General features: G+C 45.7%; 1 protein-coding gene across 3 annotated transcripts; it reads left to right on the top strand.

Annotated features, from left to right (window-relative positions):
- Positions 1-26868, top strand: VWA2 (von Willebrand factor A domain containing 2). Of its 3 annotated transcripts, none has more exons than XM_071563569.1 (14): positions 1-161; positions 6742-6800; positions 7421-7495; positions 9494-9627; positions 10281-10390; positions 15196-15390; positions 15746-15876; positions 16549-16681; positions 18332-18387; positions 19104-19211; positions 20037-20618; positions 20923-21474; positions 24519-24641; positions 25412-26868. In XM_071563569.1, the coding sequence occupies exons 2-14, from the start codon at positions 6752-6754 to the stop codon at positions 25543-25545; spliced, it is 2382 nt and encodes a 793-aa protein (XP_071419670.1). In that variant the 5' UTR covers positions 1-161; positions 6742-6751; the 3' UTR covers positions 25546-26868. The 3 variants fall into 3 exon arrangements, with proteins under 3 accessions (XP_071419670.1, XP_071419667.1, XP_071419669.1); XM_071563566.1 differs by lacking the exon at positions 1-161 and adding an exon at positions 410-627; XM_071563568.1 differs by lacking the exons at positions 1-161; positions 24519-24641 and adding an exon at positions 410-627.

The raw sequence follows: 26868 nt of genomic DNA, 5'->3' as shown, positions 1-26868 counted from the left end.
TCCCGGGGCTGTTTCCCCCGCCCCAATTCATGTTTGTAGGTGGCACGATGGGATGGATGGGGAGGAGAGGCTGTCACAGCTGAGCACGGTATAAATCCAGGTGGGCAGAAGGCTACTTACTGGTAAACTCCGTAGGTGCGTGAGGGCTCTGCAGAGGAAAGGTAAGGCGCGACTCGGAGCACTTTTTAGATAGATAGATAGATAGATAGATAGATAGATAGATAGATAGATAGATAGATAGATAGATAGATAGATAGATAGATAGATAGATATCCCTTTTTTTTAGTTGATACCATCTTACACCTCTGATTGGCGGGGAGGAAGAGGTGCAGGCTGTTCGGTCGCCCAGCGGAGCCGCTCCGTGCCGGGGCGGGGAGCGGGCGGCGGCGCCCGAGCGGGACGAGGAGGTGATGGAACTGGGATGAACCTTCTCGAGGAGGGCTCGGGCTGGTCCGGACAACGAAACCTTGCTGGTCGCTCGGAGGCGACCGCGGGCGGCGGGGGTGCTGCAGATGGGTCGGAGCCCCTGAGCCAGCCGGGGCGGGGAGGCTGTGGCAGCAGCAGCACCCAAAAGGGATCCCGCCCCGGGCCGGGAGGAGCGTGCCTGCGGTCCCGCAAAGAGCACAGGTCAGTCACGGGGGCTTGGGCAGACTCGGCTGTAGCACGGGATGAATCTGCTCGCTGGAACAAAAAAAACCCAAACAAACCAGCACTCACAAAAGCAGCCGCAGCCTGTGCGCTGGTGCTTTAATTGGTTTGTTTCTAGCTGTTTTAGGGTGCGTCCAGGGGAAACTGGTGAACCTGCCGGGGCAGGCTTTCCAACAGGTTGTGTCCATGTCCTTCATAAAAATCTTTCTGCAGAAGACACAAAACCAACTTGATCAAGTCTTGATGATCAAAGAAGGACTGAAGGACCTGGAATGATACCTGTAACATGCCTGGACACAAGTAGTTAAAGAAATGCGAGTAGCTCTTGTCTTTGAATACACAAAAAGGCACTTTTCCTGATGTGGGGCAATGGTTGGAGGAGCACTCGGGCTGGTTCCTAGTTGTGGTACAAATTCATGCACCTGCGAGCAGGTCATTTTGTCTCTCCAAACCTTGGTTGCTGTGTATGTTAAAGAGGGATGAAGATACCTCCCCCAGTGGCCTGGAGTGGAAAGAAAATGGAGATAGCTGGACCCTGCTTCCATGTTATCTGGGAAAATGTGAACAGACATTGAAATGTGACCTGGTAATTATGAAAATGATTTCATGGAGACCTGTGCTAAATTGACTTCCACTTAATTTATTTTTGCGTAGTAAAGATGAGGCACTACTGTGAGACAAGTCCCACATACAACCATGTTTTCCCACTTTATTTGGACAGGGAGAGGCAATGTGTGTGCTGAGCCACTTATCATCTGTGTACTGTGTTATCAACCACATCATCTTCAGTGTGTTCTCCTACAGATGTCTGGGTCTTCCAGGAAGACTCTTAAGAGGAATAAGTAGATGGAATGACTTAAAAAGTAGGTTCCTTTTGACTCTAGTGGAGTTCTAGAAACAAACAAACAAAAAAAAAAAACACGTGGAAGATTCCTACTTTTTAAGTAGGGCTTTCAGGAAATCTCCTTTAGGAAGAGCCCACAGGCTGCTGTCCTGAAAATGCATGCAGGTAACAGCCTGTTCATGTTTGTGGGAGTGATGCCAGGGAGATAATTCCCAGACTGTGGTTTGTCCTTGGGGCTCACAGAGATGCAGCAGGAAGATGAGGTGTGTATTCGGGTTAGTTTTGTAAAAGGGGCTAGGTATGAGACGATCTCAACCTGTCTCATATTTTGAGAGCTAAATAGAATACCAGAGATGTTGAAAAAGGATTTTTCCTCTTTCTCTTCAGCCTCTGCTGTAGGCAATCACTGTAGCTGACAGTCCTGCAAAAGTAGAATTCTTCATTTTTTGCAGTGTCGAGTGTTTGGGGAAGGACAAACCAGAATTCTGTTTTCTCAAGAGAGAGACTTGTCACAGCCATCTCTAAGTCCTTTTACTCCTGCTTTTGGTACCATGAGGCTTGTCCTTCCAAGGTGGCCAGCAGGTGCCTGTGGTTTGAGCCCTGACTTCCTCATCAACCAGCTTGATGCACTTTGGCCAGTGGTTTGATTCTGCTACAGGCAGCAAACCCCTTTTTAGCACTAGTGGGAATACGTGCAAGGAAGTCTCAGGTGCTGCCAGGTGAAATAATAGAGGACTTATGTCTTGTAAGATGAGGTGACAAAACTAAGGTCTTTGTCCCTCTAGGAAGCTTTTGGACAAAGGCATCTGTGTGGTGTGGAGGTACATCTAAGGAATAAAGCAGGGATATTTCATTTTGCTGATGTGCACAAGGACAGCTGCCAGCTGCACGGGTACAGAGAGTGTGACCTCCTCCCTCTTCATTCTTTGGGAATCATTCACACCTGCTTGTGGTGTTGGTGGATTAGTAGTTGATCCACCTCAGGTGTGGATATTTCTGGCTGATGCAAGGCAGTGCAGGTCGGGCCAAACACCCAGCTGGAGATTCCCTTCCCAGATTTGCACAGCTCTGGGCAGGGAGTGAAGAAGACAATTAGAGTAATTGCATTGGAACCCATAGCCTTGAATTAGTTTTCAGTAGGTTACGTGACCAAGTTATTTGTGTGCTTTTATAACCTCAATATAAATTGTATTGTTTGCTTGTTTCTTTTCTTGTGCTCTCGTGGTGTGTCCTAAGACACCAAATTCCCCCAGATCACTGTTCCCTTTTTTCAGCTACTCCATAAAAGATTTCTTCCCAAAACCCATGCTGGCTGCCCCCTGCTGCGAGCAAGTGCCAAGTGCTTGTGATGCTGAGGCAGGCTCTGACTCCCTTCGGTGGTCTTGCATGTGGCATCCAGCAAACAATAAAAAAGGTGAGGCACTCCTGCTGCTCTAGCCACAGGCAAAGTCAGTAGCATGAGTGCTTCTGTCAGAACAAAATGTACAATAAGTTTAGCACAAGCTTTTGGGTCAGAAAAGAGTCTTTTATTCTGTACCTTGCGGGTCATACAGGACCTGATCTGCATTATGTTGATTTTGACAGTACCCATGTGAGCAGTGCTGCACGATCAAGGTGTCTTTATGTACAGGTGCCCTTCTTGCATGGAGAAAAAGAACCTGTTAAAACTTGCTTGCTGTAGAACTGGGGGAGGAGAATAAAAAAGCTGGTTTTGTGGAGCATATTCTGGAAATTGAAACATGTTTGTCACTTGGAGAAAAACATTGTCAAAACTTTTAGGCTGAAATTTGTGATATTTGTTTTAAGGAGAAGTTAAACGTTCCCCTGTTGTCTTCCTCCTCCCCATGTGAGTTTCAGCTCCTACCACTGGTTGCCCTCAGCTCTCAGGCTATGCCGGTGGCTGGGCAGAGAGGGTGCCTGGAGCATCTAGGAGAGGTGGCCCTCTGCCTTCCAACCTCAACAAGAAATAAAAAAATAAAATTTACTTATGGAAAACAGGCTGAGAGAGACTAAAAGAGAGGGCAGCAAGATTGGCCTGAACATCAGATGAGTGCACAGCAGGGGACTTTCCTTTGCAAGCCAGGGCCAGGCCATCCCCAGCGTAGTGCTGAAAGCTGTAGCACCACAGAGCTGTGATGGCAGTGACAGGAGGTCTCTTGGCTTTTCAAGAATATGTTTTAATGAATATTCAGTGTAATCTTTTCTGCTTCCCTCCCCTGTTAAAGGGTGACAGTTTGAAAAATGAGCAGGAGGTGCCTTTTCTTACAAGCCAGGTCTCTGAGAAGACGTGGTAATTAATTAAAGCAGCTGACTGGTACCTTTGAGTATCTTCCATTTGTCTCAGTAAAAGAACACCATTTGCCCCGAAGTGGTGTAGGTGATATTAACTCTTCTGGTAAGGGCCTGTAGGAACGGGGTGTGTTCATATGGATTCATAGCTGCTCATGGTGGTGTTTTGTGCCAGGCAAGTTTAGCAATGTACATGAGATCTGTTGCAGGCATTTTTCACCATTTCTTACAGAGACACCAGCCCGCAGGATTTTTTGGGTCCCTTTTCAGCCAGGTGTTTGCCTCTTTGTAGGTGCACTGTGTTTTCAGACCACAGTTTGATTTTGTCTTGTTAGTAAGAATACGCAAGCTCAGATATTTTGCAGATGGCTGAAAGATGTGTTGGGAAAGTACTTGTCAAGAAGAGCTTTTCTCCTCTCTTCCTCTCTCTCCCCTCTCTTGTCTCACTCCTGCAATAAGATACATGTGGTTACATTCTTACTTAGCTTTGCATAAGTTGCCATTATCTTTAAATGTCTCAAGTGAGAATCTGGCTACAAAAATAAGAGTTTGGCTGACTGGCTGTATTTTGGAGGGTTTTATGGTTTTTGTTTTGTTTGTGGGGGTTTTGGTTGTTTGTTTAAAGATTATTTTTGACTTAGTGCTGAGGCAGACCTTTTTGAGATTCCCTGCCTTAATGGCTGCCAAGAGAAAATGAAAAGGTCCTTCACTCATCACCCCATCCCCCAGCAAAGCTGCTGTCTACCGTTGCTGCTGCTGATCCTGGGCTATCTGATGAGCAGCAGGTGATGACGAAACTTTCTTTCAGTTCTTGCTGCTGAGAATTTAGCTGGGCTGAAAGTAAAGAATTCATCCTGCAGATTAGTTGATTTAAATACAAGATAAGACGGAGTTGTAGAAACATCTCACTGTCAGTGTTTTGTATGAAAACAACCTGAAATCTGCCCCCACCTGTCACATCTTCTTGCAAGCAGAGGCTTGTCCCTCCTTTGGGTGATGTGTGCTCTGGAAATAGTTCCTAGAAAGAATGTCCTCAGGGCACGGCAAAAGAATGATATTACCTCTGTGGCATGTGCCAGGGCTTGGAGCTCCTGAGGGACACAAGGGCTTCCTTGATGAAATCATGTGTTACGTTGACCTCCCTTTACTTAACCAAACTTGGGATCTGTTAATTTGGTGTCAGTCTGAGGATGCAATGAAGAGTGATGCTTGTAAAGCACTTGGTACTGCAAGACACAGAGTGCTACTGTGTTAATAATCCTTAGTGACACTTCCTTAATCCCCTCTTCATTGTGCACCTGTGCAGGTAACTGGGCATGGTTTGCTACAGGTATCTTGCCTTGGCTGATGTGAGGAATGTAAGGTGCAGCCAGCTGCATGGGCTCAATGGTCTCTTGCTCTGAGCAGTGTGTCTGGCATGGGTGCTACAGGCTCCCCTGGCAGAGAGAAGGGTTACAGACTGATGCTCTACTACGAGACCAGCCCATGACTTCAGGTGTCTCTCCCACTCTCCTGAAGAGCTTACCCACAGGAAGTTTCTGATGCTTAAAGCTCAGCTGTGTCTGTGGGAGTACACCTGTCTCTTGTTAATGTCATCCCATCAATAGAAACCCAGGGGGTGCTGGCACCCACCCAATCTCAAAAATTGGGTAAATTGAGGAAGGGAGATGCTGAACGTTAAATCCAAGGTTGAACAGCAGGACACAGAGAGGAACCATTGCTCAGCTCCTTCCTCTGACCAAGTATGTTCCTTTCTGCAGGAGCTAATACAGAGAGATGTGTCCAAGGGGATAGCAGTGGAAGGTTGGACTGGGACAGGCCATGTGGAGAGGCCCTACAGGACACCCAGGAGGCTGTTTGCTCTCCCCCACTGCCCTGACTTGTAAGCTTTGCCAGATGACACTTTCAAAGAATTGGCACATGGAGTGATGAGAATGGGCCTATCTCGGTGATTTCCCCCACGTGCATCAGTTTTTCCCAGCTGCTTATTAAATATATCATTTGTTTCAGAGACAAGTTCTTTCCTGAGAAAAAGGCCCCTCTAGTTTTTTTGAAAAACAATTGGTTAATAGAGCTGATTTTTAAAAAGACCCACTTATTTGTATTTAACTACATGAACAAAATCTGCAGAGACCCATCATGAATTTAGTCAATTGTGCTCTAGTGAGTGCTTTTAATCTGGAGAAAAAATAAATATATATGTTCAAAATAGAAAGCCAAGGGCTCTGCCTGACACACGTGGTCTAAATCTGGGCATGCTTGTAAGTGTCACTGAAGTCCTTCTATGATGTGATGGCAGCCTTACTGATTTCAAAGGAAAAATGAGCAGAAAGTTGACTTTGCTGGACAGTTATACATGAAAAAACCCATCTCCCCAGAAAGCCAGTCCTTGGAAAATGTGAGGCATGGCAGAGCCTGTGGTTGGGTGTTGCTGAAGACCCATGATGAGGACAGGTGGAACCCATGGGACAGATCTCCTCTGCTTTGGGGGGACACAGCTCTGCCCCGTGCTTGGTGAGCCCCAGAGTGGATTTGTTCAGCTCTCCACTGGCTTCCCGAGGGACACAGGGGCCCTGGTGGGATTCAGTTTTGAGAGGGAGATGCAGTGAAGAGGAGGGACATGGAAGAAAAAGAGAAGTTGTCTGTGTGGGGAGGCTGGACTAGGCTAGGCAGTCCCTCCCTCTCCTGCAAAGTCTGCTTTTGCTGCTTGTGATAGGAAAGGGGGTGAGTATGTTGGAAGATTTTCTTTTCTATCATTCTCTCATTTTCATGGTTTTTCCTTCTGTTTCCCCCCCTTCTCCCTGGGGCAGGAGTTACTTTTGCCCCTCAAACAAGATGTTTCTGAGCTCATCACCTGAGACACTCAGCAAGGAGATGATCAGCTGCAGTTAAAGAAATCAGCATTAGGAACTGGATTTCTATTCCTCACCTTTTGGTTCGGTTTTTTTTTTTTTTTTCAGCTTTATCACCATGCATCTCTTGTCACTTCGGTCCATCTGCATTTTCCTGCTTTCCCAAGGTACGTTTAAAGTCATCATTTTACATCAGTGGTTTTTGTCTCAGGTGCTTCCCCACCTCCGGCTGGAATTCTTCCTTCTGAGGAATGACAGCCAAGTCAGTGCCTCTCCAGTAGGTTTAGGAATAAACTTGTGAAACAGTTTCACACAGAAGGGAAGGAAATAATACTTGGAAAAACAGCTTTTCTGAGAATTTGAATGCATGTGACTGAGCTGTATGTGAAGCATCTAATTGATACAGGAAAAGCTGATGTTGGTATGATATTAAAAGTGCATACGTTTCTCCAGTGCTTATGACTGTAATCTCAGAAGCCTAACCCTGGCCTAGCTCTCATTCTTGCTCTGTGTTCCTGCATGCAGTGAATAGAGCGACTGTCCTGTGTGCTGGAGTCATGCCTTTGGGCATTTTTCATGCTCTCTGTGTCCCTTCTGGAAGAAATTTTCTGTCATAGACAAACTGTTGTCACCAAATTCGGGTTCTTTTGCAAATGTGAAATCTATACAGCAAACCAGATTTTTTGCTGTAACAGGTTAAACCCTGTATGGATTTTTTGGGGGCTTGTTTTCTTACTTATAAGGCAGTTTATGGTGGTCATGGATGATTATTTTTTTAACCCCACAGTTTTGCTCGTATTGGGTATACAAGAAATCCATGTTGACCCGGAGATGATCAGCAAGATCTCAGCTGCTGGCAAGTGTAAGTTTGCTTTATAAAGCAAGTCCTTTCTACTTCTGTGTTCCTTCTTCCTTTGTTTTTTTTCTTTTCTCTTTTTTCTTTTTTCTTTCTTGTTTTTTTTTTCCTTTTCTAATTTATTGCCCCCATTCAGTCCATAAAGTCCCCAGCAATGCTCTGGCAAGCTCAGCACTGTGGCTGTTCTGCCCTAGCCTGGCTTGCTTCCTCATTGGTGTTGGCTCCTCTGGGATGCAGCCTACTCTGTTTTTCCCAAATTGGCTATTTGCCAGCTGGCTGGCATTTCTGTCAGTTCCTTCAGAGCTGACTTCAAGCAAGCCTGATTTAAAGAGCTGTGTTTAATTACAGTCTTGATCAGACCTCCCACGTGGATAGTTTTTTCGGGCTGTGAAGCCAACACCAGTCACGATGCTGTGAGTAGGTGTGACAGGGCTCTGGCTGGCCAGCCAATCATGTTCCCCTTCAGCTCCCTTTGATGTACTTGCAATCAGTTACTGATAAGCTGTATTGTGCATTCTCCTGCTAGCCATTACTTTCTATTGTCTGTCTGTCAAGTGATAAATTACGTTTCTTCCTATGCCAGACATGCCCTCCAGCCCCATCCTGTAGCAACATGTTTCAGCTCAGACTTCCCATCCCGAGGTGCTGTGTTTGGGTGTTTCTCAGTGCTGCACAGCACCAAGAGCCCTTTGGTTGGCTGCAGACATGCTACTTGTAAATCCCGGGAAGAAAACTGCATGGCTGCAACTGGAGCCCCCTCCTCGTACTGCTGAGCTCAGAGCAACGCGAGTAGCATTTCTCCATGCTGAGCCCAATCCAGGGTGGGGGCACAGCAGATTTCTCTGTGCATGCTTAGGCAGGCAGCCGGGGGCAAGGACAGCAACCCTGGCTGTTGCATCTCCACACTCAGCCCAGCTCAGAGGGCAAGGCTGACAAGCCAGGACGGCGCTGGAAGGGAGGTTGTGCTCCAGCTTGTCCTCAACACGGTGCTCCAGGGCAAGGCTGGGTGCCCTGTTAAAAGAACCAGTGACCCAGAAGGGAATGCTTCACAACTTTCAATCCCTATAATCTGGTATTAGAAAACCCTAATTATAAATTCAGGTTTGGGCTTGTGAGAATGATTTGGAAAAAGTGGTGATAATAAGATTATAATAATGGGGATAGAGTAATGTCTCCAGCCAAAACAGCTCTTAAAGGTTGGGTGTGCTTGCTGTCTGTATTGAACTTCTGTATTCAGTTTCCCTTGAAGTTGGTTCTGGTAAATGCTGCAGAGGAGACTTTAAAATTTCTGTTTAAATGCTTTGAAAATGATTCTTCAGAGTCTGCAAGCTGCCATTTATTTATTTATGTCAGTGAAATTATCAAAAGCACAAGCAGCATGAGCACCTCAAAAACTTGTACTTGGGAGCAGTCGTGTTCATGCAGGCAAGGGGGTACAAGGACACATCTCTGAAGACAAGATAAAAGGCAGATTTTTGTCAAAAGTGTTTCTGTCAGTGTCTGGGAGCTGTTCAGAGAGTTCATGTTTAGAAAAAGAGTGTCTTTTGAAAAATCTGCTGCAGATGAAACACATCGGGCTCCATGGGACTCTGAACACTTTGTGAATGCCTCCTGTATTCCCATTTGTGCCTTGTGCTGGGAGAGCCTGCAGGTCCTCCCTGGGCATGGCTGCCTTTTCCATGTCCTCACAGCCAGAGCAGCTCTCCCTGCAGTTGGTGACACTGCTCTGCATCGGCTGCTCCTGTGCTTTCACTGAGCTGCTGAAACCAGGTTGAGAACCTGAACTCTAAGGTGAAAGCCTGGCAGACTGTGAGAGCTGAGCTGAAGCTGCTGCAGGCTGAAGCACAAGTGCATGTGGGCTTTGGGTCATGAGCTTTGGGCTGCCCCAGTCCATCCTCTGCAAGTCCATTTGCGTGTCTGGATTTTCAGCTCTTGGCTGTCTGCTTCCAGAAAGTGGGACTAACACAGTGCAGTTTCACAGTGTATATATATTTTTTCTCCTAGTGATGAAGTGCTCTGCTTCGTTAGATGTCCTTTTCCTCTTGGATGGCTCCTACAGCATTGGCAAAGGAAGCTTTGAAAGGTCCAAGCACTTTGCAGGCAAGCTCTGTGATGCCTTGGACATCCATCCAGACAGAGTGAGTATCAGGAATGTCTCATCTAAGTTTCAAGCAGGTTGGGGATGTGTGGAAAGGCCAGTGGCAATGTGCTGAGTGAAATTGCGAAATCCAACCTACCAGCTGCCATGGGGGCAGAGTATTTACTCAGAAGCCAGAGCAGCTGCAGTTCCTTGTGTGCATCAGTCCCACAACACTGCCCTAGTCAGGAGCCTGACAGTGGGCTGGGATGGTTGCTGTACTGAATTCCCTGCTAAATAGAAAATGGTATTGGAAGAGGTGGTGGAAAAATTATTGGTTTGTGTTGCCTACTGTGCTCAGTGCCAGAGGGAGATGCTCCTAGTAATGGAAAGATTGCTTGCACAGCGTCTAAATGAGTTGGTATAGAAAGTGTTATTTATAAACTTACTGTTCCTGAGGCTACTAGGAGCTAAATATAGATCCTAAGCTGCCTGTAACTGCAGCAGAGGCTCCTGTTGTTTGCAACTTTCTTGCCTTGGGTATAGTCTGTATAGATAATACTGGGATTTCTGCTCTATTTTGAGTTCATTTAGAGTGCCAGTGGCTCAACAGGGAAAACAGAGTTTGTCTCTGTACAGTTTCCCAAATTTGTAAATTGATCAAAAGAAAAACTTGCACAGACACCTTTCATAATCTTTAACTTTTTCTTTTAGGTCCGTGTGGGAATGATACAGTTTAGCTCAACTCCCCACCTTGAATTCCCACTGGATTCTTATCTAACCAAACAAGAAGTGAAAGAGAGAATCAAGAGAACTGTGTTCAGGTCAGCTTATTTTACAGCTCTTCTTTTTTCCTGGGCCATGATTAATCTCTGGATGGAGAGTTTTTTGAGATTCAGATGTCTGCTTTGCTGTCTATACACAAGTGATGCCCCCAGAGAGGGAGGTGAATGGACACTGTCTGTGGTCCATAATCCACAGCCTGCTAAAAATGCGCAACCTGGTCTGTCTTTGTCAGTGAAAGAGAGTTTTCAGTGTCCCACTACAACATGGTAAATAGAGAGTTTTCCAGGTGTTCCTGGCCATTTTTACCAGGCAGTGGGTTATGCGGAAAAGCAGGTCTGGTGCTCGCTCGTGGCTGAGCAAAGGCAGGACAGTGTCCTGCTTCACTTTTTGGTGGTTGCAATTTCCTTTGTCCTGTGAGGTAGTGACAAATTGCTGGTCTGTAGATATCTGAGCATGTGTGCTTGCTGAATTCAAGAGGATCTGGTTTTCAGATGGAAACCCTTTTTTCTTCCTGAATGTTAAGACTTGGATGTCTTCCCATGACCTCAGGAAACGGAGCCAGAAGTCCAAATAAGCACTGTCTTCAGAGCCTCTGAAAATCCAATCTTTCAATCTCAGAGAAATACATTTGGATCTACAAAGGATCTGACAATCATCCCCAAAATAACACTTGTTTTGATGATAGACAAGGTACTAATATGGTCTGTGGGTGTCTACTCTTCTTAGGACTAAAGGTTGGATCAACATTTCTCACGGATTTCTTCCGCACTCAGAATGTGATCACTTTTGCATTTTCCAGGCAAGATTAGTCAGCTGGGTTTGTGTTATTTCTTCCAATAGATTTAGCAAATCAAGGAAACCTCTCGTATACAGTTACAGGAAAAACTTTGCAGAAAACAAGATATTCCTCCCGTCTGGTGCTTGAAAGTCTGTGAGAGAGGAGAAAGTGAAGCACTGTTTGGTGTCTGGCACTGAAATTCCTTGGTGACAACAGATGGATGCTGACAGATCAAACAGAAATAATGTCCCTGTGCTGGGCTGTTTCATCCAGTTTAAATGAAAAGCTGACATTTTGAAGTAGATAAAATAGTTATGGATGGATTTCAGTTGGCTTCTGGAAAAAAGAAACGGATGTTTGACATCTTGGTTGAGAGGCTCCTTGATGTGCTTCTGATGAGCCTTTGGCCAGTGAGGCATTTCCTGACTTCAGCCCTGTGTTCCAGGCACAGAGCTGACAGCACTTGGAAGGAAGCAGCACTGAACTGAAGGGAAGCTTTTGTGATTTATACAGAGCCTGTCAGTCTGTCTCTGTGAATGCTGCTTTGGAATTCACTGTCCAGTTGCAGCCATATTCAGTGGTAATCTCAGAAGCTAGATTTCATATGAATTTCTTTCATACAAGTAAGTGGCTGGTTACAGGAGGGGAAACTTCCTTAGTGCTGTTCCTACAGAAAGGCAGCAGGAAAAGTCCAGACCTCTTTTGGATTCAGAAAATCCTTATTGGAGTAATGCCTCAAACACACTTCCACTGTGTCAAAACCCAGTGTACCTCCAAATGCAAATTGATAAGAAATTGAATTTAATGAGCTTTGTCACAGAGACTCATTATTAACTTTTTCTGCTCCTCAGGGCTTACATGGGTACAGTGTACTGAGTTCAACAAGATTTAGTCATCACACTGACTGTGCACAATGTGTTTTCCCTCATGCACAGCACTTTTCACTGAAACATCTGACAGATAACATCTGGTCAGAAAAGGGCAGGATTGGACATGCTATAAACACATGGTCACTGAGTATGCTTTGAAATGATGGAGTGCAGAGAAGGAAGTACCCAAAGGAAGAAGTGCAAAGCAAAAGGGCCTGACAGGTACTGAATGAAAAAAGTTTCTCTGAAAATCAGAGGGTAGATGGAAAAACAATGAACTTATGTATGATTAAATGCTTATCTAGCACAACCAAATCAGTAACTGGATGCTGAAGGAAAAGATGGATCTTCAGAAAGCAAAAGAGGTGTGTTTGTGTCAACACAGACAAAGGAGTATATGAATCCTCCCAGGAAGGAGTGGCATTTGTGGTCTTGTTCCCCTGGCTGTCTCTGGATGCTAGTAAAAGCAGACTCTAAAGGGCAATCACAGAAAGTTACAAAAACTAACAACTGGAGTAAATGTGCAGCCCATGAAAATAACCATACTCTGTCCTTCCCCTCCTAGACTTCTGTGTATGTATAGCACTCCCTTTTTTTTTATTCCCTTCTGCCTTATTTTTAGCATCCTCTGTAACAAGGAGGTCCTTCCCAATTCACATCCAGTAGGCCATCACCATGCACCTTGCTGTGTAGACACTAGCCTAGTCCTGCTAGCCTGCAGCCAGCATCCCTTCTCTTGGGTGCCCCCAGCTGCCAAAGGGACCTCTCTTGTCCCTCCCCAGGCCCTGTGCTGATGTGTGGTGTTACCATCCAGACAGACAGCTTCAGTATCTACAGGCTCAGCTGGGCAATCAGACTCTCAGGTTAAGGAGGCATCCAGCACTCAGCTAACCTTAGTTTTTAATAATTTCTCAAGAAATGAGTCTCAGGATTTCGAAAGCATCTTTGACTAAAGTTGTTCTCTGGCAAGCTGTAGCTTATTTTCTACTTATACTGCATTCAAGGTTGCTTTTTCTTGGGAGTAATGGCACAGCTGCAAGGCTTGATGTCTGCCACTTCCTAATGCTTAGCAGCAGCCCATTTAACTTGGTGATTTATGTTACTGCTGGAATGTGCCTCCTTTGGCACTGGAGTCCTGGTGTGTGTTTAGTACTTCTGCTACTGAGAGGATTGCTGAGCATTGAACTAATCAGTTTATACCTCGGGAACTTTCCTTTCTCCAGACAATATGAAAATTGCCAAAATATGAAGATACATAGTTCCCTGTACCACAAGAAACTGATTTTGTGGGGCCAGTCAAGAGGGACTAGATAGTTTTGTGGGGAATTGTGGCAATGACAGTGTGTGTATGTATCTCTTAAGGTCTGAGGTGATTGACCCCAATGCCAGGCTGTGGTTCTAGACTAGGGTTCTAGGCTGCAGTTCTTGGCTGTCTGGATCTCTCAAGGTCTGAGGTGACTGATGAAAGCATCCTTAAGGACCAGAGAGCCACCTGTATAACGTGGATGCCTTGTAGCCAGTAGAATCTCTCAATGTATGTGAGGTGAACTACTGGCCAATAGTGTACTGGCATGTTATATGTAGGAGTAGATAAAAGTGAAGCTGTTACTAAAAATAAAGTCCTTTGTCTTTGGTGAGCCTTCTGATCCCCCTGCAGCCTGAGTGTCTCTGCCTCCTTGACCACTGCAAAGCTGATCTACATTACCCCAAGAAAGGGTGATCCCAGTAGGGAAGGACCTGGGATCAGTGCTCAAATCCACCTCTGTTTTCTTCAGTCTAATACCCTTAGTTTTCATTCCTTCAGAGGTCAGCTTGAACATCCCTCCATCTGCTCCCCAGGCCCACTTCTCTTCAGGAACACTTCATCAGTCAGTGCTTTGGAGCAGAGGGGTATGTGCAGATTTTCATGTGGGGTGATCTGACACTTTTACAGGTCTGGTCCTTCATCTCTCGATTCATTTGTAGGCAAAGGATGGCAGGACTGTCTTCATCCCACTGTTTGTATTACATGTATTACAACAAATTTTTGACAGGAGAAACCCTCAGGGAAGCTCCATGATAGCTCAGATCCCAGCCTTGAGGGTTCCCAGGCCCTGCCAGGACTTCAGGACACTACTGTAGTGCAGGCAGTATGAGGAGTAAGGCAGCTTTGATATATGAGCCACAAATGAGCTGAAGTGTAACTTGTGTCACATTTTAAATGATCTCCCGCTTCTTCCAGGTGATCCCATCTCCAGAGTAAAGGGTTGGGTACAGTTTGTGTGAACATCATTAGCTGGTGCACCTTTTCTCTCATGCCAGTGCTGCTGGCAAGCAACCTGGCAGATGAGAATATTGATTTTAACTGAGCTTAGCATGGATCTAGACAACTGGAGCTTTTGTCACTGCTTACTTTCCTCATATAAAAGGTACAGGTGAAGCCCTGAAGAAAGCATGCAGTTCAGTTCTTCTGGGTTTTCAGGGATATAGTGAGAACCTTCAGCATTTGTATTTCCAGGAGCTTTACTTCTGGATGGATAAATGACTTTTTGCAGAAGAACTAAATTAAGCTGCAGATCAAGCACGGAGGTTAAGGAAAAGGCAAGGAATGTTGGCTCACTGCTGGACTGCAGACAAGCTGGGATACATCACTCACTGCCTTAGCAGATGATCTGAAAACAGCTGAAGGTCCTGTGGAGAGAAAAGGATGATAGAAGAATTTATAGCACATTTATGCATCAAGAGAAAGGAAGCCACTTGGAGATGCTGGTCTTTGCCCACCTGTACTATGTTTCTGACTGGAATACAAGAGGTTGTTGTAAAACAGCTTTTCCACAGAACTCTTAAAGAAATCACCATAGCTTTCAGATAGAAAACTGGAAGCAGTTGAAACATTTGTCAAATCTGGAAATAAAATTAAAATATTCAAGAGCTCTCATTCCTGCTGCAGTTGCAGAAACACTCAGCTGTGTGTTCCAAGTCTTCTGGAGACCACTCTGGGTTGGAGAGGAGGGAGGTAAGGGTGATAGGACCTGTGGACAGGAGGATGAGAAAGATGACAGGATTAGACAGCTCTGTGGATGCATTGTGTGGCAACAAGCAGAAATATGCTTCATTTCCCTTTATCAGAGGGTGGAAAACTGAAAACTAAATGATAAAGTCAGTCACAGAAGAGCTTTGATTTCTGCCTTATTGATTTTATCTCCCTGCTTTCTAGAGGTGGGACCACAGAGACAGGTCGGGCTCTGAAGTACATTCTCCGCAAGGGATTCTCTGGTGGCAGAAACTCAAGTGTCCCTGAAGTCCTGATCATCATTTCAGATGGAAGGTCCCAGGACAGCCTTGTAATGCCTGCAGTGCAGCTGAAGGAGAGACACATCACAGTTTTTGCAATGGGAATCAAGTTTCCAAGGTAGGAAACTTTCCAGAGTGGAGACCCAGCTAGGAAACTGAGAGATCTTAGTGAGTGAGGGGTGGTCTTGGGCTAGATATGATTTTTGGAAAGAGAAAAGGGGAATTTGCAGGGTAACACAGGCATGGAGGAAACACTGATTTAGTGGCTGATGTAGAAGAAGGACCAGAGTTGGTGAGGGAACCTTTTCTGCTGAGTAGAGCTATGCTGTTGCCTGAGACTAAACACAGGAGTACCTGGGAAACCTTTTGACGAGTGTCATGGTTTTGCATCAGCTCTCTGTTGCACAGGGTTGGTTTTGATACACAGTTCTCTGGGGGCAGAACAAGCAGTTGAACCCTCCCTTGCTCGGCAGGTGGGAGGAGCTGCACGTGCTGGCCAGCGAGCCCCCTGAGCAGCACGTGCTCTTTGCTGGAGATGCTGATGATGCTGCCAATGGCCTGTACAGCACCCTGACTGGCTCTGTCTGCAGCATCACTGCTCCAGGTAACCCCTCTTCTGGCTCCACCTTCATGCCTGTGCTTTGAGCTTGGACCATGTCACTAAATGAGGAAGAGGAGGCAGTATCAGGAAGAGTACAGGGAAATTAGTAGGTGTTCCACTTCAAGGTAACCTGCTTCTGGTGCCCAGACTGGATGGTGTGCTTGCCAGCTGCCTCTCCAAATACCTTCAAGCTGCGTGATCTTATATCTTTCTGTGTCTCAGTTCACCTCTGAAAATGGGAATACTTGCTTATGTCATGGGGATTGAGGGATAATCAGAATTGTGTGAAATTTTTAATAGACTTGGCTGTGTATTAAGGGGAAGCACCAGGGCCTTGCGAGAGATAGAAAAGATAAAACTAGAGTGGTCCAGAGGTAGAAGAAAATCAAATACATGAATGATGAAGGCAACAAAGGGACTGAAAAGCTGTAATTGAATCCTGAACTCAGCTGTGCAAGGTTTATAGCAAAGCAAAGGAGGCTGAATAGTGAGCTCCCCAGAAACTGGAGTAGGCTGGTGAGATTGTCGACTGAATATTTCTCTTCTGGGATCTTGTGGGGGCTCTCAGGAGCACTACTTGTCTGCTGTTGGCAGGGAGTTGAAAATTGTTCTCTACTCCCACAGACTTCCTATTTTCTGGCAATTGATGCTAGTTTACACTTTTCTTTGTCACAGCCTGCAAAGTTGAATCCCACCCTTGTGAGCGCAGGACCCTGGAGACTGTGAAAGAGCTGACTGGAAACTATGTGTGCTGGAAAGGCTCAAAGCAGCCCAATGCTGTGCAGGCTTCACTGTGCCCCTTCATCAGGTGAGCTGGACACCCACATCTCTAGAATTGAGTGGGGCTGAGAGAAGAGATACAGAAGCTTTTGTCTGACCTTGACTTTTTACTGGGCTGAAGATTGATGCAAACATGGTCTCTAGTTCTAGAAAGAGGCTCTGCTCTGACCATTGGTTGGTCTGAGAAGCAAAGGGTAAGAGGAAGAACTGAGACAAACAGAAGATTAGCCCAAGAGCACCATAAATTTTATATACATAGAATTTGGATTAGTTTTTGACCTGTTGAACCAAGATGCTTTGAAGTTTACATCTCTGTGCACTCTGTTCTGCAGAGGGTTTCTTGGTCCAGCTCCTTGTGTTGGTGCTGGTTCTGTTTTTGTTCACTCAAGCTTTTTTCCTTTCAGAGAAACCCCTTTTCCTTTGCTTGACTGCCCTGGGGTGCTTGGGAAGGACTTTGCTGTGGAGAGGCTGCAGTCACTGTCAGAAAACACTCCCCAGTTAGTGCAGCAGTGCCAAAACCAGGATGCGCACAAAGTACTGCATTGTCAGGTCAATGGCTAGTGAGTTGCATGAGGGAAATGTCTTGCTTGGGGAGAGGATACTGGAGCTCAAAAGCCATAAAGCATGTCAGGTCCTTCAAATAATACTGTCACTGCAGTTGGTACAGTGGGAGAAATGCCTTAAAAAAGGGAAAGGCAGCTTCGTGGTCTTTGTTGATAAAAACAGGTGAGTGAAAGTGGTTGTACAGAAATTGGTAGGGGTTTTTTTCTTTTGAAGAGGTATTTCATGTGTTTGTTTTAGTAGCAGGCAGTCAGATTAATGTTTGAAATCACTGCAGATCTGGACTGTGCATTGGTGCTCTGCTGCACAGGTACACGGGGGATGATTGTGTGGGTAATTTCAAACATGTCCTAATGCCTGGGAGCATTTCCAGATACCTCAGAGCCAATGTGGGAAAGCAGAGCAGCCTGTAGCCTTTGTAAGGCATCCAAAAGTGAGGGGTTTGGCCACAGTTGCTACAAATTTGAGCAGCCCTAAGGCAGAGCATTGGAAAATTCACTGTAGTGAAGCTGCAGGTTTTAGGGAATTAGAAACCACATTCGCAGGGATGAAAAAAAAGCATAAATCATCTCACTGTCAGGAACCAGTGTTACCTGCCTTCTTACATACGGGTTTTTTTATCGTGTCACCTTAGGGCAGGGAAATGATGGAGGGAGTTGAAAAAGCTGCAGTAGAAGGCACAGCCAAGGGCTGAGGATTTCTTCCCAATCTGAGCCTTGCTTGTCCTCTAGTTAGAATTGGATAAATTAGATGCCAGAATTAATATTGGACAATAAATTTTCACTGCTATAAAATTTTCTTTTAATTCCAATTTAGAGAAAAAAAGTTTAACATCTCTTCTGTAGCAACTAAAAAAAATATTTTGAGCCTTAAAAATACATCCATCATCTTTAAATGTAAAGCCTTAAAGTGCAATTTAAAAACAAAAGGGTAGATTTGATGAAACCATGTTTTTTCTTTTGCCACCCTACTTAGAATGGACATTGTCTTTTGAAATACTTGTTTCAAAAAATTGTATTTTCACAGGAAGATCTGTTCCATTGAAAACACGGTAAGGTCAACCTTGAAAACACCTTGTTAATCTTTAAATTCATGATGGGTCTCCTTCCTGTTTCAGATGGAAGAGAGTCTTGATAAAACACCCATCCAGATGCTTCCGGACTGTATGTCCAGGTGGGACTTTGCTTTTCCAAAATTTTTATTTATGAAGCAGGAAAGAATGACCAGAGTTTTTAGATTAAACCATCTCCCAGTCATTTCTTCTTCCATTTGAATAGCCTGTGAATCCTCATCTACTTATGTCCCTGAGGAAGAAGCTTGTGCTGCTTCCCAAGGCCTGCAGGCAGTCACTGCTCTCCAGCTCTGGGACTATGCAGTGATGTCTCCAGCCATGCACCTGGTGCCATGAGCAGCATCAGTTCAGCAGGGAGCCTGACCCATGCTGATTGCCAGCCTGTTTTTGTGGCTGTTGAAATAGCTGTGGTCCTTCAGTTCTATTTGCAAATTCCGATGATAGCAGCTTTATTTGCGTTGTCAGTACAGCACTGTCCAGCTTCTGAGTCTTTCACTGTTACTGTAAATCTGGCAGGGCAGATTTAGCAATTCTGTATTTATATGTATGTAGCATATACAACTGGTGGTGTTGCAAAGCAAACAAAGTGAGGTCATTCTGGTTTGCTGTCTTGTCCTTGCCTCCTGGAGAGCCATTCCAAAATGAAATTGCCATGGAGGGGTGGGTACACGTGTCCCTGTGTTAGTTCAAGTTCTACAGCAAGAGGGGCAGAGCTGTGACCACTTTTCCATTAATGGCCATGCTCCCACTGGCAGAGGATGGGAAGGGGCAAACTCTCTGCTGACTCCTTATCTTTCCCTTCTCTGGTCCTGTTTAGACCCTTGTGACTCCCAGCCATGCCAGAATGGTGGCACATGTGTCCCAGAGGGACTGGATAGATACCACTGCCTCTGCCTGGTGGGCTATGGAGGAGACTTCCACTGTGGTAGGTGTGAAGTTATGCTCTGCCTCCTTCCTTTCCAGCCACATCCTGCCTTTGCACCACCATGGGGTTGGCTGGGACTGGGCTACAGTCTCTGGGCTTTGCTCCAGAAAACAGGCTAAGTCTATTCTCATGCTAATTATGACTGTGTCAGGCTCAGTGACTGGGTCCTGCTGTTCAGAAACTACGTGGATATGAAGAACACCAATTGTGGCAGTTTTACCCTGGTGTAGCTGTCTTTGTGTATAAATGCAGGTGCCATGTGATTAGGAGAGCAGAGACACTGGGAGAAACACCTTAGTGTGTATCGGTCCCTTCCCTGCACACATGGGCCCAGCAGGAACTCCTGGTTTGGGGGGTTCGGTGTAAGAAACTCAAGAAGGTCCTGTTCATTAGAAAATTCCTTGTGCTTACTTTCCCCAGAACCCAGATTCCCACGTCAAAGTGTCTCAGGGTATTAAAAGTGAGGGTGTGGTGCTTGGACTCTACAATTTCTCCAATGTGTGGCTGTGTACACTCTGAGTGTTTTGCCCACAGTAGTTAGAGTGTGCAGTTGTCATTTCTAATTTGGAGTTTGCCATCCAAAAGTTCACAAATTACCCCAGACTCCTATACGTGTTTCCTATCTCTAAAGGCTTCTGTGGCATCCAACCAAAATAAAGCTGACTCTTGGCACAGTTGTGCTCCAGCTCCTGACGTGACTGGCAAAATGTTTGGGTTGGTGGACACAGTATCTCTTCTCACACCACAGGCTCCCAGCAGGCCCCAACTGAGGTGCCTGACATGCTTGTCTTGTTGCCCTGCAAATGATTAATTCTCCCTTTTCAGCAGCAAAGCTGAGCCTCGAGTGTGGTGTGGATCTCCTTTTCCTGGTGGACAGCTCAGCAGGGGTCACACTGGAAGGATTCCTTCGCTACAAGGCTTTCCTCAAGAGGTTCCTCCAGGCAGTGATGGGCCAGGACTCACCAGTGAATGTGGGGGTGGCCCAGTTCGATGATGATGTCAGGGTACCCATTGAATTGGGGCAACACAAGGATATGTTCAGTCTCATGAAGAGAATTGATGCTTTGAATTTTGGTGGAGGCAGAACCCTGACAGGCAGAGCCCTGCAGTACATTGCACAGCACGGTTTTAGGAGCACCCCAGTCTTTGCAGATGTGCAAGATGATCTCCCACGCATGGTTGTCTTGCTCACTGACTCCAAGTCCCAGGATTCAGTGGCAGAAGCCCCTAAGTACATGAAGGACCAAAATCTCTTCTTGATCGGTGTAGGCAGCAGCCTCATGAGGGCAGAGCTGACCAAGGTCACTGGCAATCCACAGCACACAATTGTCTACTCAGACCCCCAGGATCTGTTCAACAGGATCTCAGAGCTGCAGAGAAAAATCTGCAGTGTGGACAATGCTGAAGGTAAGACTATGGTATGGGCATTGTGGGATGAGTTCGCTAAACCATGAAGAAGTGGGGAGGAGGGAAGGAAGGACAGAATGGCCATTGTCCCTGTTTTGTTTGTGTCAGTCACAGATTCAGGGACTAACCTTCCATGAGTGATTTTTGTGATGGATCTCTACCTGTTGGTGTGAAAGATCATACTTCGCAGTCAGTGATCAGCAGCGTTGAATTTTGCCCACAATTCCCTCCCACTACAGGTTTATGGTCAGAAAGGAGGACACGTATATTCTGAAAGATATCATGTCTGCACTCTTTTACGCAGGCTGCCAGGCACAGTCTCTTGATTTGGTGTTCGCTGTGGATGCCTCATCTAGAGTTGGCCTGGAGAATTTTCTGCATCTGAGGCACTTTGTCAGGAGCAGCTGTTTGCACTTCACCATCAACCGGGATGTCACCCAAATTGCCCTTGTAATCTATGGCAGCAAAGCTCACACTGTGTTTGCTTTGACCACCCACACAAGCAATTCTGCTGTCCTCCAAGCCATCGACCAGGTGCCTTTCCTTGGGGACTCAGCCTCTGCTGGCAATGCCTTGCTGCATATTTATGGTGATGTAATGACTGTGCAGAGGGGAGTAAGACCTGGTGTCAACAAGGTGGTGGTGCTGCTCACAAACGGGGGCGGACTGGAGGATGCAGCTGCCCCAGCTCAGCAGCTGAGGCACAATGGCATCTTGGTGTTTGTGGTTGTCATTGGGGATGCACAGAGGGACATGCTACTGAGAGTTGCTGGATCTCCTAACTATCTGGTCCACATCTCCTCCTATGAAGATCTGCAGAACTACCAAGGCTTTATCATCGAAAGGATCTGTGAAGGTAAGAGAACATCCAGTCCTCACTCTTTATGCTGGTGCCACCAGCTGCTGTTATTGTAGGTTTTCTCATGATTTGCTGAGTGAGCTCAATATTATCTTTTGCATTTTACTGATAGAACAACTATGACATAGAGATCTGGTGACTGTCCAAAGCAGTCCTATAGGAATGGTAAACAACTTTTCTAAGATTCAGTCCAGTGGGTGAGACTGGGCATAATATGACTGGATCCTTTCAGCCCTGCTAGATCTAGGGTCTGCTTTACCTGAAAAAAAAGAAGCTTGCGCTTTTTCTGATGTTGTTTTAAATCCGTAGAATTTTCTGTGATTTACTGTACCACCTGCAGTGTTGCTGGGGGCACTTAATGGCACATGTTTCTGTGCTGGTCCCTGAGAGAGGCCTCTGCTGTTTTGTTGGTTTGTGACCAGATGTTTGCGAAGCAGTGAGCCTGTAATCTCATCACTCCTGTTCCTCCTTAGTGTCCCACTACTGGAGTTACCATGTAGGCTTTCAAGATTTTGTTGTACAGGATTTAATCTTAAAATCTGAATCTGCCCATTTTGAAGCCTAGGGACTGCTATGCTAGGCATTTAGACAACTCATGACTCATTTTGTTTGCAGGACCAAATCCTTATCTCCAAAGTGGGAAGGAGGAATTTTCAAATATTTGTGTAAAAACTTGTGTTTTGTGGGGAAAAAACCTAAAACAAAATACACACTTTCTTCAAAACTTTGAGTCCCGAGTGACAGTCCCCAGCTGGGAAAAAAGTGGTTCTCATACCAAGTTTGAAACACTTGTGTGCTGAGTGTGAGTGCCTGTGTTTGATAGAAATCAGGTTTCAGAAAGGACAGCAGCCTTGTTTTGCAGGTGTTAACGGTAGTGAAAGTGCTTCTAGTTAAAATGCAATGCCTTGTTTCTCATTCAAAATAGATTGAGTTTATCTAGTTATTTGCTTTTGTTATGTTTTAACACATTCATAAGATCAAATGAAGAAGCTATTTGAGCTTCAGCCCTATCAAAAGTCCTTTTCATCTCTGGCAATGCCTGTGTCTCCTTCAGGCTTAGAATGAGCTACAGCACCATGTCTTTGGAGTGAGGAGCTGCTCTCCTGGGAGACCCTGCAGTTGATTTCTACCTGGAGCTTTTCCAAGGGTTTCTGTTGCAGTGGTACTTTCAGCTGTGTTATTATAAAAACAATGTGCTGCACCATGAAATTAACTAAAACACCAAGGATGAAAGGGAAGAGACAGCAAAGTTCAGTGAGTCAGGGTAATAATGTATCATTTCCTGAGACTGAATTGCTGCTTTCATTTCATGTGCAGGTAGTGACTGTACTAGATAGACTGGGACCAAGGGTGATGTAAAGATAAGACTTTCATTCAGTCTTCTAGTCCCAAGTCCAAGACTCAATAAGAGAATCATTGTCTGTGAAAGGACTTGAAAAAAATCTATAGCTCATGATAAAACATTTGAGAAACAGATCCTGCCTCTGGATACCTGGAATATGGTATTTATTCTGAGGCTCAGCTGAGCTGTGTCCAGAAAAAAAGGACTGAGGATCCAGGAGAAAAGATTCCAAGCACTAAATATATACAAATCTGATTAATGGAAATAAAATTTCTTGGGAAGAAATGAATCTTATTTGAGGTGATACTATGTCAACAGCAGGATTGAGCTCAGAGAAATGGTGTCCTGGTGGAACAGCATGATTCCCCCAAACAGGGACTGCGAGGTTATGCTGTGGAGCATGCATGGAGAGATGTGGTGGACACAGGACATGCAGAGCAGCATGGAAAAGTTCTCTGGGGCACAGCAGCACCTGGAAGATGAGTAGTGTGTCCCATGGCTCTATCAGCCCAGTGAAAGTGTCCATCCTGGGGATACACTGTCAAGCAGGACCCCACCTGAGATGTCCCATGATGACACAAATGTTTCTGAACTCAGCTTGGCTCCATATGAAATAAACTCAAGCCAAAGATTGAGAAGTCTCAGGTCTAGGACTGCCTAAACCCCCCGAATTTCAATTACAATTTTGCCAATGTTAGGGGTAGGTTGACACTTAATGTGCATGTATCATTATCTGTGAAGGGAGAATGAGTACAACATGTACTAAGCAGGGGATAATATTCGTATTCTTTCCTTTTTTCCCTTTTCCTACCCCTCTGTGCTTTTCCTACTGTGGAGCAAAGAGTAAGGCTAACAGCTCTACACACATAGTTACTCAGCAGAGGAATTTCACATGCCTACCAGCACTGCGGTGGTGTTGGCAGCAGACTGGAAGCAAATCCCTCTGGGATGCTGCTACTTAACCTAATGTATTGGCAGCAAGGCAGCATGAAACACTGCCAGCCCTGCTGACAGCTGGGCTCTGTTGTGTTAAGAGGGTTGGGAAAGCTGTCACATACTTCATAACAACAGGGTTAATAACTTGGGCTGTGGTTGCAGGCTGCTCCTAAGCCTGCTACAAAAGAAGCCCAGAATTTTTTTCTGTGTTGTTTTCAATTCATGCCATCCTTGCTTCCCAGCAGGCTTCTTGTCCTTATTCCTCTCTGGTGGAAACTCACATCCTCTCTGTGGCAAAGGAGGATTTGAACTCCAGTGGCATTTGGGATTTGGAAGCTTCTTGAAGCAGGTCATGTGTCCTGCTCTTTATTGTCAATGACTGGATGGGGGGAGCTTGGAAGTGCTCATGTGTTCAGTGCATGGCTCTGAAGATGCTCCATTTTGCTTTTCTGCCTAACATGATGTCACTCTTTTAAGCTTTATTAGCAATATTCTCTTCCAGATTAGGATATCTAGAAAAGATGTTCTGTAGATTAAACAGAGGAAGTTTGACACTTGACACATAGTGTCCAGATAGGGTTGTGAGCTTGCACCCTCTGCCTTGTTAATGTGTTTTTCCAGTCTCATTAGCCTTAGATGGCATTTTTTGATGCCTGGGATATATAATTGCTGTTACTTTTGCAGCATTCCTGATGGATGTGGGTCCTAGCTCTTAATACTTTGGATGTGCCTGAGCCTGCTCTTCTGCTTGTGTTTGTTGCAGAGGCAAAAAACCCCGTGAACCCATGCAAACCCAACCCCTGCATGAACCAGGGTGTGTGCATCCTTGGGCCTGGGAGCTACCGCTGCGAGTGCCACGGCTGGGAAGGACCCCACTGTGAGAGCCGTAAGCATCAGCAGACAGCAGCCATGGCACATGTCATCCATTCTGCCTGGGCCCTTCAAACAGATCCCACATCTCCCACCTCTCCCTCGAGCAGAGACATGGCAGTTTGGTGCTGGTGTGGTCTCTATCATTTAGGAAGTGGAGAGGTTTGGGCTAGTGAGGGCAACAAGGTCTTCTCTCAAAAAGGTGTGCCCTGTGTTACACATTCACTGAGTTGTCTGTGAGGGGACTCCAAGAAGGTCTGATAATTTTGGTAATCTTCTTTCATTCTGTTCTCTTTCTCTTTTCCCTCTGCCCCACTAGAAGAAACAATCTCTCCTGGACTACCCAAATAGGAAGGTCTGGTTCCCTTTTAATGGGAGGGAGTTATTTCTATTGAAGCATGGCCTCCTCCCTGTTGCTTTCAGTGCTTTCTTTCTGTGGTGCAAAAGCTTCCCTGTTGCTTTCAGTGCTTTCTTTCTGTGGTGCAAAAGCCTCCGTGTTGCTTTCCTCCTCTTCAGCAGTGGAGCAACACCTAGGAGGCTGAGTCTTTGAGTCCCTAAAGATGGCTCTGTGCCCATAGTGAGAAGTTCTCAATTTAAGTGGGTTTCCCCCTTCTTCAGTATTTTGCTTTTCATTTGAACCCAAGCATTCTGAATTCCAGTCCATGACCTCTAACACCAGTCAGCTGAGGCCAAGAGAATGCTTATGTGGATGTCATGGACTGAGTGTCATCATATCCTTTGGTCCTAAAGTCCTTATCCCACATCTGTGCTTCTCTTCTGCCATAGGGGTCCTCCGGGGTGATTCTCCAAGATCTCCGGTCCTTCCTCCACATTCCCATGTGCAGTGGAGTCCAAGGGGTTTGCAGCACTTCTCCAGAGCCTTCCAGCACACCAGAAGGCACCTGGATCAGAGACACTGACACAGATGTGCCGAGTGCTCCAGTTCTCCCTCCAGGAACACTTACTGCCACTCACAGGCATGATCCAGCAAGCCACCACTGCCCTGGGAGTGATTGAGTTGCTGCAGCACAGGGACTGTGCTGAGGCCATTCTCAGTTCCTGCACTGCACAAACTGGGCTTCCCAGTGCTCTCTGTTTTATAATTGAAGTAAATATTTGTGAATAAGTACTTATTTCTGGCATTTGGTATCTCCTTATCCAGGTTCTAGGGCCATGTGATTGGTTTTTTAACAGATTTTGGGAGATCTGTGAGTTAGTCTCAAAATATGTTGAAGTCTTAGCAATTCTGGAGCTCCTGCTGAAGGGGTATAACACAGATGATGTTGGAGCTGGAGTGAATGGCTCATTACATACAGGAAGACAAAGAAGAGGAAGAACAAGCCTCTGTTCTGTTTCATAAATTGTTCCTGCTGCATTCTTCTCTGAATTTACTTGGAGTGATTGAATATAGTTTAGCTTCATGGGCATTTTGTAGCTCTGTATTTTTGGTAAGGAGAGGTTTTAAAGAGTGTTTAGTGATTGATGAAACTCTAAAGCAGAGCTTTTGGTCTCTGTGTTGCTGGGTTTTAGTAGGTGTGTTGACTGTTTTTCTTTTAGATTTGACCTAGGTCAAATCCAGTTACCTGTGCTGCAAACACACCAAGTAAGGGCAATCCCCCAACCATTTGTATCAAAGGTCTGGTCTGTTTAGGCTCTGGATGGAGCCATGGTTTGTACCATCCTTCTGGTCTTTGGATCTTTGTCTATCTGCTGTGAGGTTTAACTCCAGTTCCTCTCCTTCCAGCAGCACTTGTATCTGCCAGCCACAGTCTGACCTGGAGAGACTGGACCAGAGGAGTCTCCTGAGTACCTTCACTGGGTGTTGGGAGCAGGGCATGGCAGGCCCGAGGAGGCAGGAGCCTGGACTTTGCCTCCAACATCTCACCCACCTTTTCCTTCCTTCTCTTGCCGGCAACCTCTTTGCTCTCTCCTTTGCTGGTGCATACTTTTATTCCTTCTTTTTTGCCCATCCCAGGTCAAGTCCCGTATCTTCTTTTTGGTTCTATTTCCATGGCTCAGAGCTTTCCCATGTTGCTTTGCTTTCCTTTTGGAGCTGGCTGAGGAAAAGTCTTGTTCTGGCCTGAACCTGGACAGATGAGCTGACCTGAATGGCATTCCTGCCTGCCCTTGTTGTTTTAAGCTGATCTTGTTGCTGTCATAGCTGTGATCTTGGCAGTGGTTTCTGGTGGGTTTTGACCGGTCACATGCCTCCAGAGACAGTTTAGCTACAGGCCTGTGTCCTT

This window comes from Pithys albifrons, chromosome 9 (genome assembly GCF_047495875.1).
Source record: "Pithys albifrons albifrons isolate INPA30051 chromosome 9, PitAlb_v1, whole genome shotgun sequence".
NCBI classification, from domain to species: domain Eukaryota; kingdom Metazoa; phylum Chordata; class Aves; order Passeriformes; family Thamnophilidae; genus Pithys; species Pithys albifrons.
Note: the sequence above shows the minus strand (reverse complement) of the source record. Positions and strands in the feature narration are given on the sequence as shown.